At 42.4% G+C, this 15,511-nt stretch overlaps 1 protein-coding gene across 1 annotated transcript in view; it reads left to right on the top strand.

The window, feature by feature from the left end:
• Positions 1 to 1,497: 1,497 nt before the first annotated feature.
• LOC103211282 (zinc finger protein 649-like) overlaps positions 1,498 to 15,511 on the top strand; it is a 33,618-nt gene continuing 19,604 nt past the window's right edge. Inside the window, exons 1-3 of the mRNA XM_042783183.1 lie at positions 1,498 to 1,633; positions 1,913 to 2,005; positions 8,510 to 9,771. Coding sequence (XP_042639117.1) covers positions 1,600 to 1,633; positions 1,913 to 2,005; positions 8,510 to 9,771 — 1,389 coding nt within the window. The 5' untranslated portion in view covers positions 1,498 to 1,599. The remainder of the gene's footprint in view (positions 1,634 to 1,912; positions 2,006 to 8,509; positions 9,772 to 15,511) is intronic.

Below are 15,511 nucleotides of genomic sequence, written 5' to 3'. Positions count from 1 at the left end.
ATTATCTTCTGTGTCTGTGTTAATGGTTTCCCTTTTCTTTGTTGAAGAGGGTCTGTGCAATCCTTCTGCCTAGTCCGCCATCTTGCCCCGCCTCTCCTCTCTGCTGCATTTTGTTTGATGGTACGTTACAGTTGACTAATTATCCCTTTCATGTTTTTGACACATAGGAGCTCTGGTAGCGTAGTGCCTAAGGCACTTGAGTGCTAACCAGAAGGCTGGCAGTTCAAACCCACCAGCCACTCCTCAGAAGGAAGGTTGGGCAATCCGTAGTGATACAGCCTCAGAAACCCATGGAGGGGTCGCTATGAGTTGGGTCCGACTTGACAGCACATAACAACAACACATGGTGAAATGAGTTCTCTTATGTGGTCTTTTGCCTTGGTTCTTTGGAAAAACAGCTGGAGAGGTTTTTTGCCTGAGCTCTGAGTTCCCTTGCCCTGGTTTTCTACCCCACAGGGTGTATTATTTCTTCCAGGTTGATTGACATTTCCTGGGTAAGCTGTATAGCCAAGTCATGCAGTTGAAGAGGAGTTTGTAGATCTAAGCAGCTAGCCCCACAGAGGTTTGTCAGGCAGAAGAAGCAAGAAGAGAAACAGTAGAGAGGAAGGGGTGTGGGGGGCAAGGAACCTCCTGAAAGTGCTGTAACGATGGTCAAGGGCTGTAACACTGAAGACAGTGAGAGGTCCAGAAGGGACCCAGAGGCAGAGCTGTTGGACAGATGGCAGGGCCAAGAGCAGCCTGTCCTCAGGGGCCGAGAGGAGCCTGAGCAAGCTGTCCTGCAGTGAGGAAGGAAGACTCTGGTACACACTTCCTCCTTGTGATTCCTGATTTGTTGCCTATTGATCCTGCTCCCGATTTATGCCCTATTCCTTAGTAAACCACTTAACTGTAACTATGGTCTGTGAGGTCTTTGTTGGCATTACAATGGATCACTGAACCCAGAGGAGAAGTAGAGAGTGCCACAGGGGCAACGGTTGCTGGTGGAATTGGTAAAAGGTTGGAGGGTGGGGGTATCTCTGACCTCCACCTCATAGGGACCCACCTTGAAATGATCCTGACCGTTATCCACCCTGAAGTTAAGTTCTGACAAAGCTACTTATGCTGCTACTATTCCTAGCCCCATCTCATGGTGTGCTGTTATCTTGTCTTTTAATATGTATAAGTGTGAGTATGTGTGTAACCGTGAGATGTTTCTGTCTTACAAAGACAATTTCACTGCTATACATTACAGAAAAATTCTTAATTTCATGATGTAATACACAAATTCAGAATAATATATTAAGATTTTGATTTTTCTGTAAGATACTTAAAAATGAATTGCCCTAGTTTTCTACCCTAGAGGGTTTGTTACTTTTGTCCAAGTTGATTGGCGTTTCCTGGGTAAGTTGTACATGACTTGATTTGAAATGTGTGTATAGATTCAGCTCACTATATAGAAGAACAGAACAGCTTCTCTTATATCATCAAGTGGAAAATACTTCATTAAACAGAGTCCTCTTGGTACAGGAATCATTGACGTTCAGCGATGTGGCTGTGAAGTTCACCTGGGAGGAGTGGCAGCTCTTGGACTCTGCTGAGAAGAACCTGTATTGGGATGTAATGTTGGAGAACTACAGCAACCTGGTGTCCGTTGGTGAGGACAACTCTCCCGTCATTGGTTTTTCCTTTCTCAGCTTCTAGAAGCTTTGGCGTGTGTGTGATGCTCTAAACTAGCTGCTCTTAATCCACTCTCTAGCCCTAGATAAGTGAGTATATTCTCCTTACTCCTCACAGAGAAACCTCCCAGAGATACTCACGATTATGTGGTTGGCATGTTTGAAAATTACTTTTTTCACTAATAGGACATTTTATACTCTTCACAAACACAAGGCCAATTTGGTGTGTCTAACATTCTGTGATTTCCCATGAACAGGGTATCAAGTTAGCAAACCAGATATACTCTCCACCTTGGAACGAGAACAACCATGGACTGTATCAGATGCAAGCCATAGTGGGATCTTTTCAGGTGAGCCAGCAAAAAGTGGTAAGGGGGAAAGGCTGGGGAAGACAGTCAGTGAGAGAAGGATCATATCTGTGAGGGGTGTCTGAGGAAACATAAAAGAACCCCCATGTACCAATGCCTCTTCTCCTGTGATACCTCTTTTTCTTCCTAGGAGTTTAGAGAAATATATATATATATATATAGTACTCTGTCTTCTGATACCAGAACCTCATTTATTTGATCTATATCTTTATATTTTTGCTTCTATAATTTTTGTTCTTCCTGTTGTTCTCAAGTCTTTGCCTTCTTCATGTCCTTCCACTGCCCTTGTTGTGAAATTCCACATTCTGAGCCTCTCTCTCCAAGGACAATGTTGAATTCATTACTGTCCTCAGAGCATGGCACTTTCTTCCCTTAGTGGAAAATCCTGATTTCACTTCCTAACACCCGACCCCACCTGGAATGTTGTGCACCTGCAGTCAGCTGGTCTCTCGTTGCTCCTTTATCCTTTGCTTCTCTTTGCCTCCATTCTCATGTTCTTTAAAGATTCTGATTTCTCTTTCATTTGTTCAGTGTTTTCAAGTATCCTTCGTTATGATCAGTTAAACTACTTCTTTCGTATTGACAACTGCCTTGTAATTATCTAACAGACTTTTTTCTATATTTTTACTGCTCTTGGTGAAACTTCTCTGAGTTCCCAATATTTACAGTGAGCTAGGATCCTCCTTTAGTACTGAACATCTCAAATTCTTGCCATCCAGCAGTTAGAATGTTTCGTACATAAAAGGTTTTCTTTAAAGGTGTTTGCTCTTCCTAGTGATTTCTTTAACTAGAAAAAATGGTTTTAACATCCTACATTCTCAGTTCTATCGTAAAGCAGATATAACTCATGCATACTGCAGTGGTTACTCTGAAGTATGAGTATCAACCCCAAACTGGTTCCTATCAGGCAGAGGTCCATTATATCCCAACTTCCTCACTTCACATTATTTCTGACACCAGCAGTTTGCCCTGTACACTTTCTTTTGCTACTGGGTTTGATAATCTATTGCAGTGGTCACAGAGATTTCACTGAAACATCTTATCTGCAATAGCAACTTTTAGTACAACACAGAAGACTAAAGAAAGGATGTAAGTGAAGATATGTGTAAGACACATATATGTTCTGCACATACACTCAACTCCTCCAGGGCATTCACTTAACCTCTTGGGAACAAATGTTCCATTTTATCAATCAGGAACTATTCTGTATGGTCACTCAGTGGGCTCCATTGTCAACTGCTCTTCTCAGTTGGTTCCCCGCTTCTCCTGACCAGCTCTGGGATGGCTCTCAGATTGTTTCTTTTCTTGGGCAGTACTAGGTCCTCTAAGTCCCCCACAACTGTAAGCTGGCTTTCACAGCAGCTCTTGGTGTAGAACTTCCTTCGGGACGACCCCTCCTCTGTGGCAGCCCCTCAGAGTGTTACAGTTCCTGGTCACAGCTTGACCCTTACACTCTGGTGCCACCATTCAAGTTTTCTTGTTTCTGCAGTTCTTGTCCCAGCATGTGTTCTCCCTTCATTGCCCTCACAGCCCTAAGTGTGCTACAGTTTTCTTACTCAGATCTATGATAGTCTCAACCCAGGGCCCCATGTCCAAAGGATGAGCTATCTTGGCCATCACCAATCAGGAGGTCCCCTCAAAATCCTCAGTGTTTCTATCCTTCATGTAAGCCAGACCACGTGATGGGGTAGGGTTCCCAGGCAATCCAGGTAAAGGCCAGACTGGGCAAGGCTCCACCACCAATGTGGGTAAAGGTGTACTGGACAGGCTCCACAGCTACTCCTAGTAAGGGTCAGACTGGCTGTTCTCTCCATCCAGTCCCAGTAAAGGCTGCACCAGGTGGCACTCCCCTGCAGATCCAGATAAAATCAGTGTAATCCCATTGGTGAAGCCAGTTGTATTCTACTAGCACTAGAGCTCATCTAACTTCTAGAGGAGGGATGAGAATCAAGATCAGCACAAAACTGATTCCTGTGAGGAGGATGTCAGACATCCTCCACTCTCCAACTCTTTCACCATTTCTAACACCAGCACCTCCCACTCCACAGCACTCTGTACTGCTCTGCTGAATTTGATAATTCATTGCAGTGGCCACACAGAACTCATAGACCATACTCATGATTATGTGGTTTATTCATGAACTAACACGCTACAGCTCAGGACTGGGATTGCAGTGCCGTAGATCCCATGTTCATGACCTTGCGTGCCATCATGTTGTAACTGCTAGCAAATGATTTATTGGTACTATGTTATAATGTACATGGTGCCCTTGTAGTGGTGAAATCATGCAGTAAGGTGTTTGGAACCCTAATAAGGGGATTGGTCAGTTTTGCCATCTTGGTAGGTTTAAAATAACTCATTCCAGAGGTGGAAAAGGGAGTGCATACTATGATTCTGGGGTCCCTGTGCTGGGAACCTTCCGGGCAGAGAGAGAGAGGGAGAGGGAGAGGGGGAGGGGGAGAGAGGGAGGGAGGGAGGGAGGGAGAGGGAGAGAGGTAAGATTTGTAACATGGAAGACACTGAGACAGTGCAGCAGTAGAAGAGTAATAGTGGCGTGACATGGATGGAACCAAGACTGGTGCAAGATGGCTGCAGTGGGCTTGCTGACCCACGGAGCTAAGAGTTGTAACACTTGCACAAGAAAACCCCAGCAGGGCCCAGTGGCAGCAAGGCCACCAGTGGCAGATGGTGAGAAGCAGCAGTCCTGACTTCAGGAACTGAATCCTGAGTTAACTTCTGTTACTTTCAAGTTAATCCTGATCCTGAGTAGTACCTGTTACTTTGCAAATAAACCCCATAATCATGATTATGGTCTGTGAGTTCCGTGTGGCCACTGCAACAAATTATTGAACCCTACAGAGAAGCAGAGAATGCCATGGGAGGAACAAATGATGTCAGATTGGTAAAAAGTTGGGAGAGACAAGGGTTGTCTCACCTCCACCTCATAGGAATCAGACTTGGGCTGTTGATGCTGTTAATGATCCTCCCTCCCCCACCATAAAGTTAGAGGAGTTCCGATGCCTCGCCCACTACACCAGTGAAATCATCGTGAAAGTCGAAAGTCAAGACAGGAGGTAGTTCTTCAACCAGGAAAGGTTCCAACCAAGACTGGTCTCAGCTCCTTCTCTTGCCGTGCTTATTGGCAGGCAACAGCATGTCAGCTGCTGAGCCTCACTAGGACTCTACCCTTGCAAGGGGGTGTTACAGCTCTTTTGCCTCCACCAAGTGCCCAGAGATTCCTTGCTCCGTCATCACGCCTCCTATCTGAAGCCACTCAACGGTCGCTCACTCTGTGGTGCAGCATGCCCACCATGACCAGCTTGTGCTGTGTCACACCATCTCTGTGTTCACGGTTACAGCTCTTGACCCATATCACGTCTGTTCTAGGCTATTCCCCCTTCTAGATCTCCCCAGTCCTCTCTCTGAAAACCTTTGTGTGATTGGCTGCTTATATAAGCAAGTCACTCAATCCTATTGGGTGGTTTTATGTGGCCTATTTGCATAATAAATGAGCCCTGCTCTTGAGACACTCTCTCTTGTAGGGTTGCTGTGAGTTGGAACCAACTTGACAGCGGTGAGTTTGGTTTTCATTTGCATAGTAATGCAAATAAGAGTATGGAGGAGACATCTTCCTTGGACATCTGCCAACCTCAAGATGGGGAGAGAATCACCATCAACAGCCCAAGACTTATTCCTGTGAGGCCAGACATGCAGCCACCCTCCACAACCTTCCTACCCAGTCTGACACCACCTGTCCTTCCCACAGCACTCTACTTCTCTACTGGGTTTGATAATTTGTTGCAGTGGCCACACAGAACTCACAGACAATACTAACAATTATGGGGTTTATTAGGCAACAGGTTCAAGAACACTCTCAAAATGAAATTCTTCGATCGGGACAGTCTCCCCTCTGCTTTTCCTTCAGACATGCCTGTCTGGCCCTTGGCATCTCGGCTGAGATGGTGGCAGCCATCTGGAAACTAGAAAGCATACAAATGAAGAAACCTCTCAGGCATGGACTGGGAGAGGTCCCAGCAGGAGACATCTGTTGTCTCCAGGGATGTTCACCCTCTCTTGTGAGTGAATGTTCTCAGCAGTTCAAGAAATCCAAAACTTTTTTTTTTTGACATAGCATTTTGTGGACTTCGTTTACAGTCATGATAGAGGCTTTGTTGCATAGGTATAACCTATTGAAAAAAATGGATATGTATGTTTGGTTGCATCATGGTCTCTTTACCTCTTGAGGTCAATTGACAGATAACATCTCTTTGTACACATTATAAAGTGTTGTCTGACTATTTGAGAAAACAAAAAGTCCCTTGATTGCTGGAAAATTCCAAGGGCTGTCTTTCATTCTTTTTTTATATTGTGATTTGGGTGAAAGTTTACACAGCAAATTCATTTTCTATTCAATAGTTCATACACAATTTGTTTCATGACATTGACTGCAATCTCCACAGTGTAATACCTCTCTTCCTACTTCCTCCCTGTGGTTACCTTTTCCCTGTGTACTTCTTCCTTACGCATTCCTTCCCTCTTAGTTTTCTCCCTGTACTGTGCAAATTCTGATGTTCTGATCACCAGTGGTTGATTATTCTAAGGAGTGTACCTACCTGATATAATTGTTCACCTTAAAGCCTGTCTATTTTTTTGCCTGGAAGCCATGGGAATAAGTTTAATTCCTAGGCCAAAAGGTGACTAGGGGGTCATAGTCTTGGGGGTTTCACCAGTCTGTATTAAACCACTATACTTACTCTTTTTTCTGATTTTGAGTTTTCTTCCACATTTTTCTCTCACTCTATCCAGGATCTCCAAATTTGATCCCTTTCCAAGTAGTTGTCAGTGCTATCCAGGCACCATCTAGTTCTTCTGGTCTCAGGCTAATTGTTTCCATGTGTCTGATATTCTTTGCTCTGGACTTGGAGAGACCAGTAGTTGCATCTTAGATGGCTGCTCACAAGCTTTTAAGACCCCAGTTGCTATTCACAAAAATAAGATGTAGAACTGTGTTTTTGTGTACTGTGTTATGCCATATGAGCTTGATGTCCCTCATGACCATAGTCCCAAGTTCATGAGTCCAGTGACTCAATTCCTCAAGTTGTTTGGCTGTGGCTCAAAAGTTATCATAACATTGCTCCCAAGGGTTACCTTTTAAAGAGCCAAACACAAAAGGCAAATAGAGTTTTTAATCCCACACTAATTCTAATCGTTCTCCTAGTTCATTGTAAATATTACAGCTGTTTTCACTTAGTTCCTCAGTGGACTTTGCTAATTCTGAAGCTCTAAATAATAGAATGATTAAAGCCTTGGTCTTCATCTTCTTTTAATGTACATGTACTCTGAACTTGATCTTATTCTGTTCTCTGTCTTTAAATCATTGTCGTGTGCCACTGAGTCAGACCTGACTCACAGCAACCCCTCCTTGGGTTTCTGAGGCAGTATCACTATAGAAGTAGATTGCCCAACCTTCCTTCTGAGGAGTGGCTGGTGGGTTTGAACCACCAGCCTTCCGGTTAGCAGTCAAGTGCTTAGGCACTACGCTACCAGAGCTCCTTCTTGAAATCATAGGTAAATTTTAAAGTTTGCCGAATTTTTACCTTCAGTCAAGACTTTTCTCAGGATTTATGCATCTTTCAGGTTTTCTTTTCTGTATTTTGATAATGTAATGATCATCTTGAAGTTGATATGCTTCAGAATGTTCTCTTGAACCTTCTCTACTTCAGTGATACTTTTCCTCTCATTAAAAAATAGTAGTACCCCATGGTTTCAATGAAATACTTAGCAGCATCTCTGTTCCTCACTTTCTTTATCCTTCCCCAACAACAATGAACTCATCAGTGAGCCTCTCCTCCTTCACAATGTGGCCTCATATCCTCCATTTACCTCAAGCTCTTTTCATAAAAACCGTTGTGCACAATATGCAGCTACTTTGTTTATGGATTTCCTTGCTGCTTCCTCAGTAGTTTATCGAACTATAATGTAGGCTCCATAAACAGAAGGAATATGACACCTTTACCATGCATATATGAAAATTGTTTTCTCCCAAATGTAACATTCTGCATTCTTCACCTCGTCAACTACATCTGATGAATACTTGTCTTTCAGTAAGGATTTGGGAGTGAATGGATCTGTCCTTTACCAGTTGTGATCCATAAACTCAAAGCCTTATAATCTCTGTGGTCTGTGAATTACAATGACTTCCTTGTATTTTACATTCTCTGCATGTTTTTGCAAGGCCTTATCTAAGAAGCAACTGTATCTGTATTTATTCATAATACATTATCCAACCTTGTTTCTACACTAACTGTTTTTACTCTTTGGCTTGTTTGTATTTTTATCAGTATGCAAGGAACATTAAATATAGTTTTATTTACACTCATATCAAATGATTGTCATTAAAGACCCATCAATGCCTTTTTTTTTTTTTTAAATGGCTTCATTTAAAATCAATTTGATAGAAGGATTCATTCTTCTCTTCTTTCCTAGAAATCCAGCAAGGTGATGGTCATCTGCTTGGGCACTCAGAAAATGAAAGCAGAGTGGAAAGAATGGAACAGTGCTATAATCATAATGCACTAGAAAATGTTCATCAGCACAAAAATAATTTTCCTATGAGGGAAAATCATGGTATGTTTGACTTGCATGAAAAAACTGTGAAATCAAGTGTATCGACAGTCGACCAGAGCAGAAGCGACGAAATAGCACACTCTGCTGAGCTTACTGAAGATGAGAAAGCTTCTCTCCATGCTGACCATGAGCCATTTTGTACTGAAATGAAATTTCCTGAGAGTAAAAAATCTAACAGCACTAAGTCCCAACTCACTAAGCATCAGAAAACTCACAAAATACAGAAACCACATGTATGTAGTGAATGTGGGAAAGCATTCATCAAAAAGTCTTTCCTCACTAATCATCAGATCGTTCATACAGGTGAGAAACCACATATATGCAGTCTTTGTGAGAAAACCTTTCCTAAAAAGTTTAAGCTCACTGAACATTATCAGACAACTCATAAGGGCCAAAAACCATACAAATGCTCGGAATGTGGCAGAGCTTACCTCTATGAATCAGGGCTCATTAAGCATCAGAAAACTCATAGGGGAGAGAAACCCTATATATGCAGCGAATGTGGAAAAAGCTTCTTCGAGAAGGCAGATCTCATTATTCATCAGCGAATTCATACTGGAGAGAAACCGTATGTATGTAGTGAATGTGGAAAAGGCTTCATCCAGAAGGGAAATCTTATCATACATCAGCGAACTCACACTGGAGAGAAACCCTATGTCTGTGGTGAATGTGGGAAAGGCTTCAGCCAGAAGTCATGCCTCATAGGACATCAGAGGTTTCACACAGGAAAGAGTCCCTTTGTATGCAGTGAATGTGGAAAACCTTATTCCCAGAAGTCTGGTCTCATCAGTCATCAGAAAAATCACACGGGACTGAAACCTTTCAAATGCAATGAATGTGGGAAGGCCTTCAACACAAAGCCAAAGCTTCGTGTACATCAAAGATCTCATACAGGGGAGACACCGTATGGTTGCAGTGAGTGCGGGGAAACCTTTGCCTATACTTCTTCCTTATATTTACATAAAAGAAAACACACAGTTCAGAAATGTGTAGATTCGATCAAGGTGGAAGACACTTCCACAGAGAGTCACGCCTCGTCACCCACGAGTGATCGCGTGCAGGAGAAAAGTCCTGTTAATACGGTGACTGTGCAGATGCCTGTTGTGGCGGCTCAACCATCAGTAAACATTAGTGGGCTCCTAACAAATAGGAACATGGTCCTTGTGGGCCAGCCTGTGGCCAGATGTGAACCCTCCATAGGTAGCAGAGAGTTTGTACAGGGGAGAATCCTTATGAATGCAGTGAATGTGGTAGTGCCTATGAATGCAGTGAATGTGACAGTGCCTTCAATGATCAATTACATCTTATTTTATGCCACACAAAACCCATAGAATAAACTCAGATACATTCACTGAAGAATAGAGATGAGCAAAAATTTCTACCTCATTGTATAACTACAAAATATATCCTGAGAGAAATCATATGAATGCAGGAACTGGGAAAGCCCGCTAGCTCAACACATGCATATCAGTTGTTCTGTTGTGTCAGTTAAATGAATAAAAGTCCAAGTTCACGTCACTAGACAAAATAAGTAATGCAAATTTTAAGACAAAAAAGATGATAGGCATTTGAATTGTTGCTTTTTTTGTTGCTGTTGAGTTGATTCTGACTCATGGGGCCTCTAAGTGTTCTGAATGAAAAATCACAAAGGAATGACTAGTGGGTAAAGGGCAGTATTGGATTGGTGGGAATTGGGGCTCATATTAGTTCAGTGTGTCGATAATGAGAAATCTACCATCAGTTTTAGAACTTTACATTATTACTGAGGGACCTGTGAAACCATAGACTCACATTAGGTCTATTAATGAATGTAAGGAGTATTTGTCACATACTGCCATTGTCCCTGTCCTTTTTTCCAGGAGCTGAGAATACAATGGTGAATAAAAAAAGAAAATGCCCTCTTGGAGAGTATTAAGTTAGTTGGATTATATTTAAGTAGGATCTTGGCAGTCTACCTAATCTAGTCGAGAACAATGTAATATCTACATTAGGTGAAATAGACATGTTATAATTGGTAAAAAGGGATTTAGTTAGATGTTGCCAGAAGTAGAGAATCCTAAAATCTTATGACGATTGTCAGGATCTAGTTGCCATTGAGTCAATTCCCACTTACAGCGATCCCATGTGTGTTAGAATAGAACTCTGCTGCCTACAGTTTCCCATGGATGATTTGTCAGAAGTACATCAGCAGGACTCTCGAGGCATGACTGGTTGGACTCAAACCTCCAACCTTTGGTTTAGCAGTAGAGTGCATTAACCATTTGAACTACCCACGGGTTACTTTGATGGTACTTGCACATCTTAGGAAACAAGGTATTTATTTTAATATCCATGTCTTAATCTCCCTGAAGAGATTATAAATTCCTTGATCGTTTTTGTGACTGTTGTGAAATTAGTTCCTTTATGTGGCTTTTACCCACATGAAGATTTTTTTTCCCTTGTGCCCGAGGAGTTGTTACCTTCATCCTACATTTTGGTGGAGAAGCACTGGTGGGTGTTGGGTACCCCAGTTTGTTTTCTACCCAAGTAGGTTTGTTACTTTTGCTCAGAGGATTCTCCTTGTTAGTTGACATTTTCTGGGTAAGCTGTAAACATCTAGATGGTTTGATAGTTATGTTTGGCCTGGTAATTAACAAGACCTGAGTTGATAAAACATCTCAAGGGTAATTGAGGATTGGTTGAACTCTGCTGATGGAGGCCCTGCGTTGCAACTGATTAAAATCTGGATCTATAAGTGCCTGAAGTCTTGGGGGGCGGGGGGACATTCTGGATGGCAGAACAGGTGCTGGCTAAGAGCTGCAAGGGCAAAGAAGATAAGCTACCTGAGCGCTGAGTACAGCTGCTACACTGGCTTGGTCACTTAACAGTGGAGTAGACCATGATAGAAGTGCTGACGGCTGGAGGCCTCATGAGAGAAGCTCAACATCAGAGCGCATTTATGAAAGCTGAGAGTGCACCTAAGAGCCTAGCAAACAAATACACTGGCTGCAAACTACATCACTTAGCAGCTGAGAGACTGGCTGTGGAGACACTCGCGGTGGACATGCCTCACAGCAGAGAGCATTCAGAAAACTGAGCAGGTTACTACACTGTCTGTGAACTGAGCCATGTAGCCCAGGGTAAGCCATCAGTAGAGAGACCAATCATGGATAGCCTGACAGCAGGGAGGCCCAACAGGAGAGCTGTTTGTAAGAGCACCAGCGGAGAGAGCTGAGCATGCTGCTACACTGTGAGCAGGGCCAGTCAGCAACAGAGACAGACAACGGAGAGTCAGTGGCGAAGCAGCCACACAGTGGAGAGGCTCTGACAGCAGAGCAATGTCCAAGGTCTTCACCTAGAACTGTGCCCACAGGGAGCATGTTTGCTCCAAGGGTTATCCTGCATGAAAGCTGCTGCACTGACCAATTACATTCTAGTTGTATCTTGTTACTCTTGATTTGATACTGATTCCGTGATGTAGCCCGTTAACCTCCTTAATAAACTACATAACTGTGACTATGGTCTGTGAGTTCTCTGTGACCACTGCAATGAATTAACACCAAGCAGGGAAGTGGGAAGTACCATGGGGGGACTTGCAGGTGTAAGGACAGTGAAGAAGCTGGAGAGCAGAGGTAGGTCTGACCTCGGTCTCATAGGAACCAGCTTATACTGATACTGATTCTTATCCCTCAAGGATTTAGACAAGTCCTTGTGTCACACCAGAACTGTTTATCCCCACGTTATTTTAAATTCCTTGATAGTGTTTCTGAGTATTTACACCCAAGCAGATTATGAATAACTTGATAGCAGTGATTTGTAAGTATTTGAATTTTCAAGTGAAAAAATAAAAATTCAGCTCCTTAGTTGCAGTAACCACATTTCATGTGTTCTGTAGCCCTGTGTGACAGCCAAAAAAACCCCAAACTCACTGCCATCAAGTTGTTTCCAACTCACAGCAACCTGCATTGCATTTCCAAGGCTGTAAATCTTTACGTAAGTAGATTGCCCGGTCTTCCTTCTGCGGAGTGCCTGGTGGGTTTGAACTGCTGAGCTTCCAGTTAGCAGTCAAGTGCCTTATCCACTATGCCACCAGAGCTCCTTCATGTGGGACTAGTGTCTACCAAATTGGACAGCACAGAAAATGAGCAAGGCTTTCTAGCGCTCTTCTGTGGCTGGAAAGTGTATACTGAGTGGAATCTCTAGTATTTCTGTGACATAGGAAATAATATTGGAGAGCACTGGTTTACATAATTTTATATTTTCTAGCACACAGAAATAACTGCATGCTGATTTAGAAAATGAATGATTCTATAACTAATCAGTGTTTTGCCACTGAAGTGAATGAGCCATTGGAAGGCATTTTCATAGGTCATTTGAAAGACCCAGAAAATGAACAGAGATGGAAGAGCAGAAAAGAGGAAGGATGCCCAGAATAAATGGAATAAAACACAAAGCCCAGCCTTAGTCTCTAACAGTGGCAGTTATTTGCTACCGGGTCAATTCTGACTCTTGGAGAAACCATCTGTGTGGAGTAGAACTGCTCCAAAGGATTTTCAAGGCCATGCCCTTGAAGCAGATCCCAGGACTGCCTTATGAGGCACCTCTGGGTGGGTTTGAACTGCCCATCTTCCAGTTATTCACCCAGGGACTCCAAGAAAGGAGCAAAGTATAGGTGATGGGGGTAGGTTCAATCCTTTTGGGTTGTCTTGGAGTTGAACCCTTATATTAATTTGAGATATACATCATTTCGAAGACTGCAGGTTCTCTGTGACCCACTGAATTGGCAGTAAGTGGTTTATCTTCATTTCTCCTCACTTTGCTGAATGTTGGTGTTTTGGCCTGTCTCCTCTATGAAGTTTTATTATTTCCTTAATCCCATATTCTGTTACATGAGTCTTGCTGGTAGGAACAGAGATGGAAATTTGCTACACTGTTGCTCGGACCTTGATCTGCAATCCTGGGGTAGGGGTAATTCAGTCCTTTAATGACATTTTAAAGCACCATCACTACACCAGGCACTGTTTTACACACCAGGGATACATCAGGCAACAAAACAGGAAAAGAACCTTTATGGAGTTGACAGTCTAGCAAAGGAGACATACACCAAGTGGGGAAAAAAGCATCAGGAACCAATGATTACTATGAAAAATAAAGCCTAGTAAGAGTAGCAATAGTAATGGAAGACCTAGTTTAGTAGGAACTCTTAGGGAAGGCTTTTCTGGAAAGAGAATCCAAGCCAAGATTTCAGTATAATGAATAGAACCAACCATCCTACTATTGGAAAGCACGGAAAACTACAGGGCTGTTTCTAAGTTGTCTACTAGCTTGCTGACTCAGGTTCTCTCAGAAGCTTGGAAAAGTATGCACATTCATGGGTCACATCCCAGACCTGGAGTAAACCTGAGCGTGGGGCCCAGGCCTAGGCATTTATAACAAACCACTCTGCTACACACTTTTTTTAATTGTGAAAATACACATCCAAACCTCCCAGCACAAGTTCCAGAATTACAATTTAATTACTAAGTTTTTCTAGTAGTGTTACCATTACATGTGGTCCCTAGATTATGAATGAGTTCTATTTCTAAGTCTGTCATTCAGTTTAATTTGTATGTAAGTCAGAATAGTTAGGTATGGTGTGTATCTGGAGTCAGTCAAATGTTTGTGTTAGTGTATAGTAAATGGGTATAGTTCTATGCATAAAAAAAAAAATTCCAGATACACCAAATCAATTATAATAATGTTTTGAGACCCATTGCAAAGTAGCACCTGTTTTATTATGAAATATTGTATGTACCTTGAACTGTTTTTAAAATATAATTTGTTAATTTTATTTTTTGAATATACACAGGAAAATGTATACCACGTTTTCTACCTGTACCATTTAGTGACACTGACTACATTCTTTGAGTTGTGCAACCACTCTCTTCTTTTTTTGAGAAGTTCCTCTCCCCATTTACATACACTCACTGTCCCCTGAGGTTCTTATCTAGAGTTGTTGTCATCAGTATGACCCTATATTGATACATAGTTCTTAAAAGACCATACTACTCAAGACAGACATTTCTTACAAGTTAAGCTAAACTATTGTTTGGTTTTAAGAAGACTTCAGGGGATATTTTTGGTTTAAAGTTTAACGATTATCACGGCAACAATTTCAGGGGATCATCCAGCTTTACGGCTTCAGGAAGTCTAGAGTCTGTGGACCTTGAGTTTTTATGCAGGCTGGTTTGTAACTGCAGGTTGTACGTAAGTTGGACCTTTCAAAACCTGTGTTCTGCCCGTACTGCTATCATTTTCAGAAATACTCCACCACCATTAACAAAAACTCACTGCGCCTAAACTAAAGCTCCTCTTCTTCCCTCCTTCTCACTCCTGGTAAAGATTAATGACCTTCGGTTGTTATATATTTGCTTATCTCATATATGTGAGAGCATCAGTACTTGTTCTCTCGTGACTGACGTATTCCACTCAGCCTGTTTTCAGGGTTCAGTCATGTGTAGTGTGCTCAGGACTTCACTACTCTTGAAGGCTGGGTAATACTCCATTGTGTGTCTCTACCACATTTGGGTGGTATCTGTATTTTGATTCTAGCGCAGAGTGCTACAGTGAACACTGGTGAGCAGGTTTCAGTTTGCGTTCCTGACCTCACTTCCAGATACGTGCCTAGGATTGGGATTGTTGGATCATGCACATTTAATTTTAAATATCTCTGCCCTAAAGATAAGATCACTGCTCCCTACTATTTACAATAGCCAAAACATGGAAACAACCTAGATGCCCAACAACTGAGGAATGGATAACCAAACTATGGTACATACACACAATGGAATACTATGCAATGCTAAAGAATAATGTAGAATCTGCAAAACACCGCATAACGTG

Source organism: Orycteropus afer, unplaced genomic scaffold (genome assembly GCF_000298275.1).
Source record: "Orycteropus afer afer isolate SDZICR_OR568_19922 unplaced genomic scaffold, OryAfe1.0 scaffold00718, whole genome shotgun sequence".
Lineage (NCBI taxonomy): Eukaryota > Metazoa > Chordata > Mammalia > Tubulidentata > Orycteropodidae > Orycteropus > Orycteropus afer.
Note: the sequence above shows the minus strand (reverse complement) of the source record. Positions and strands in the feature narration are given on the sequence as shown.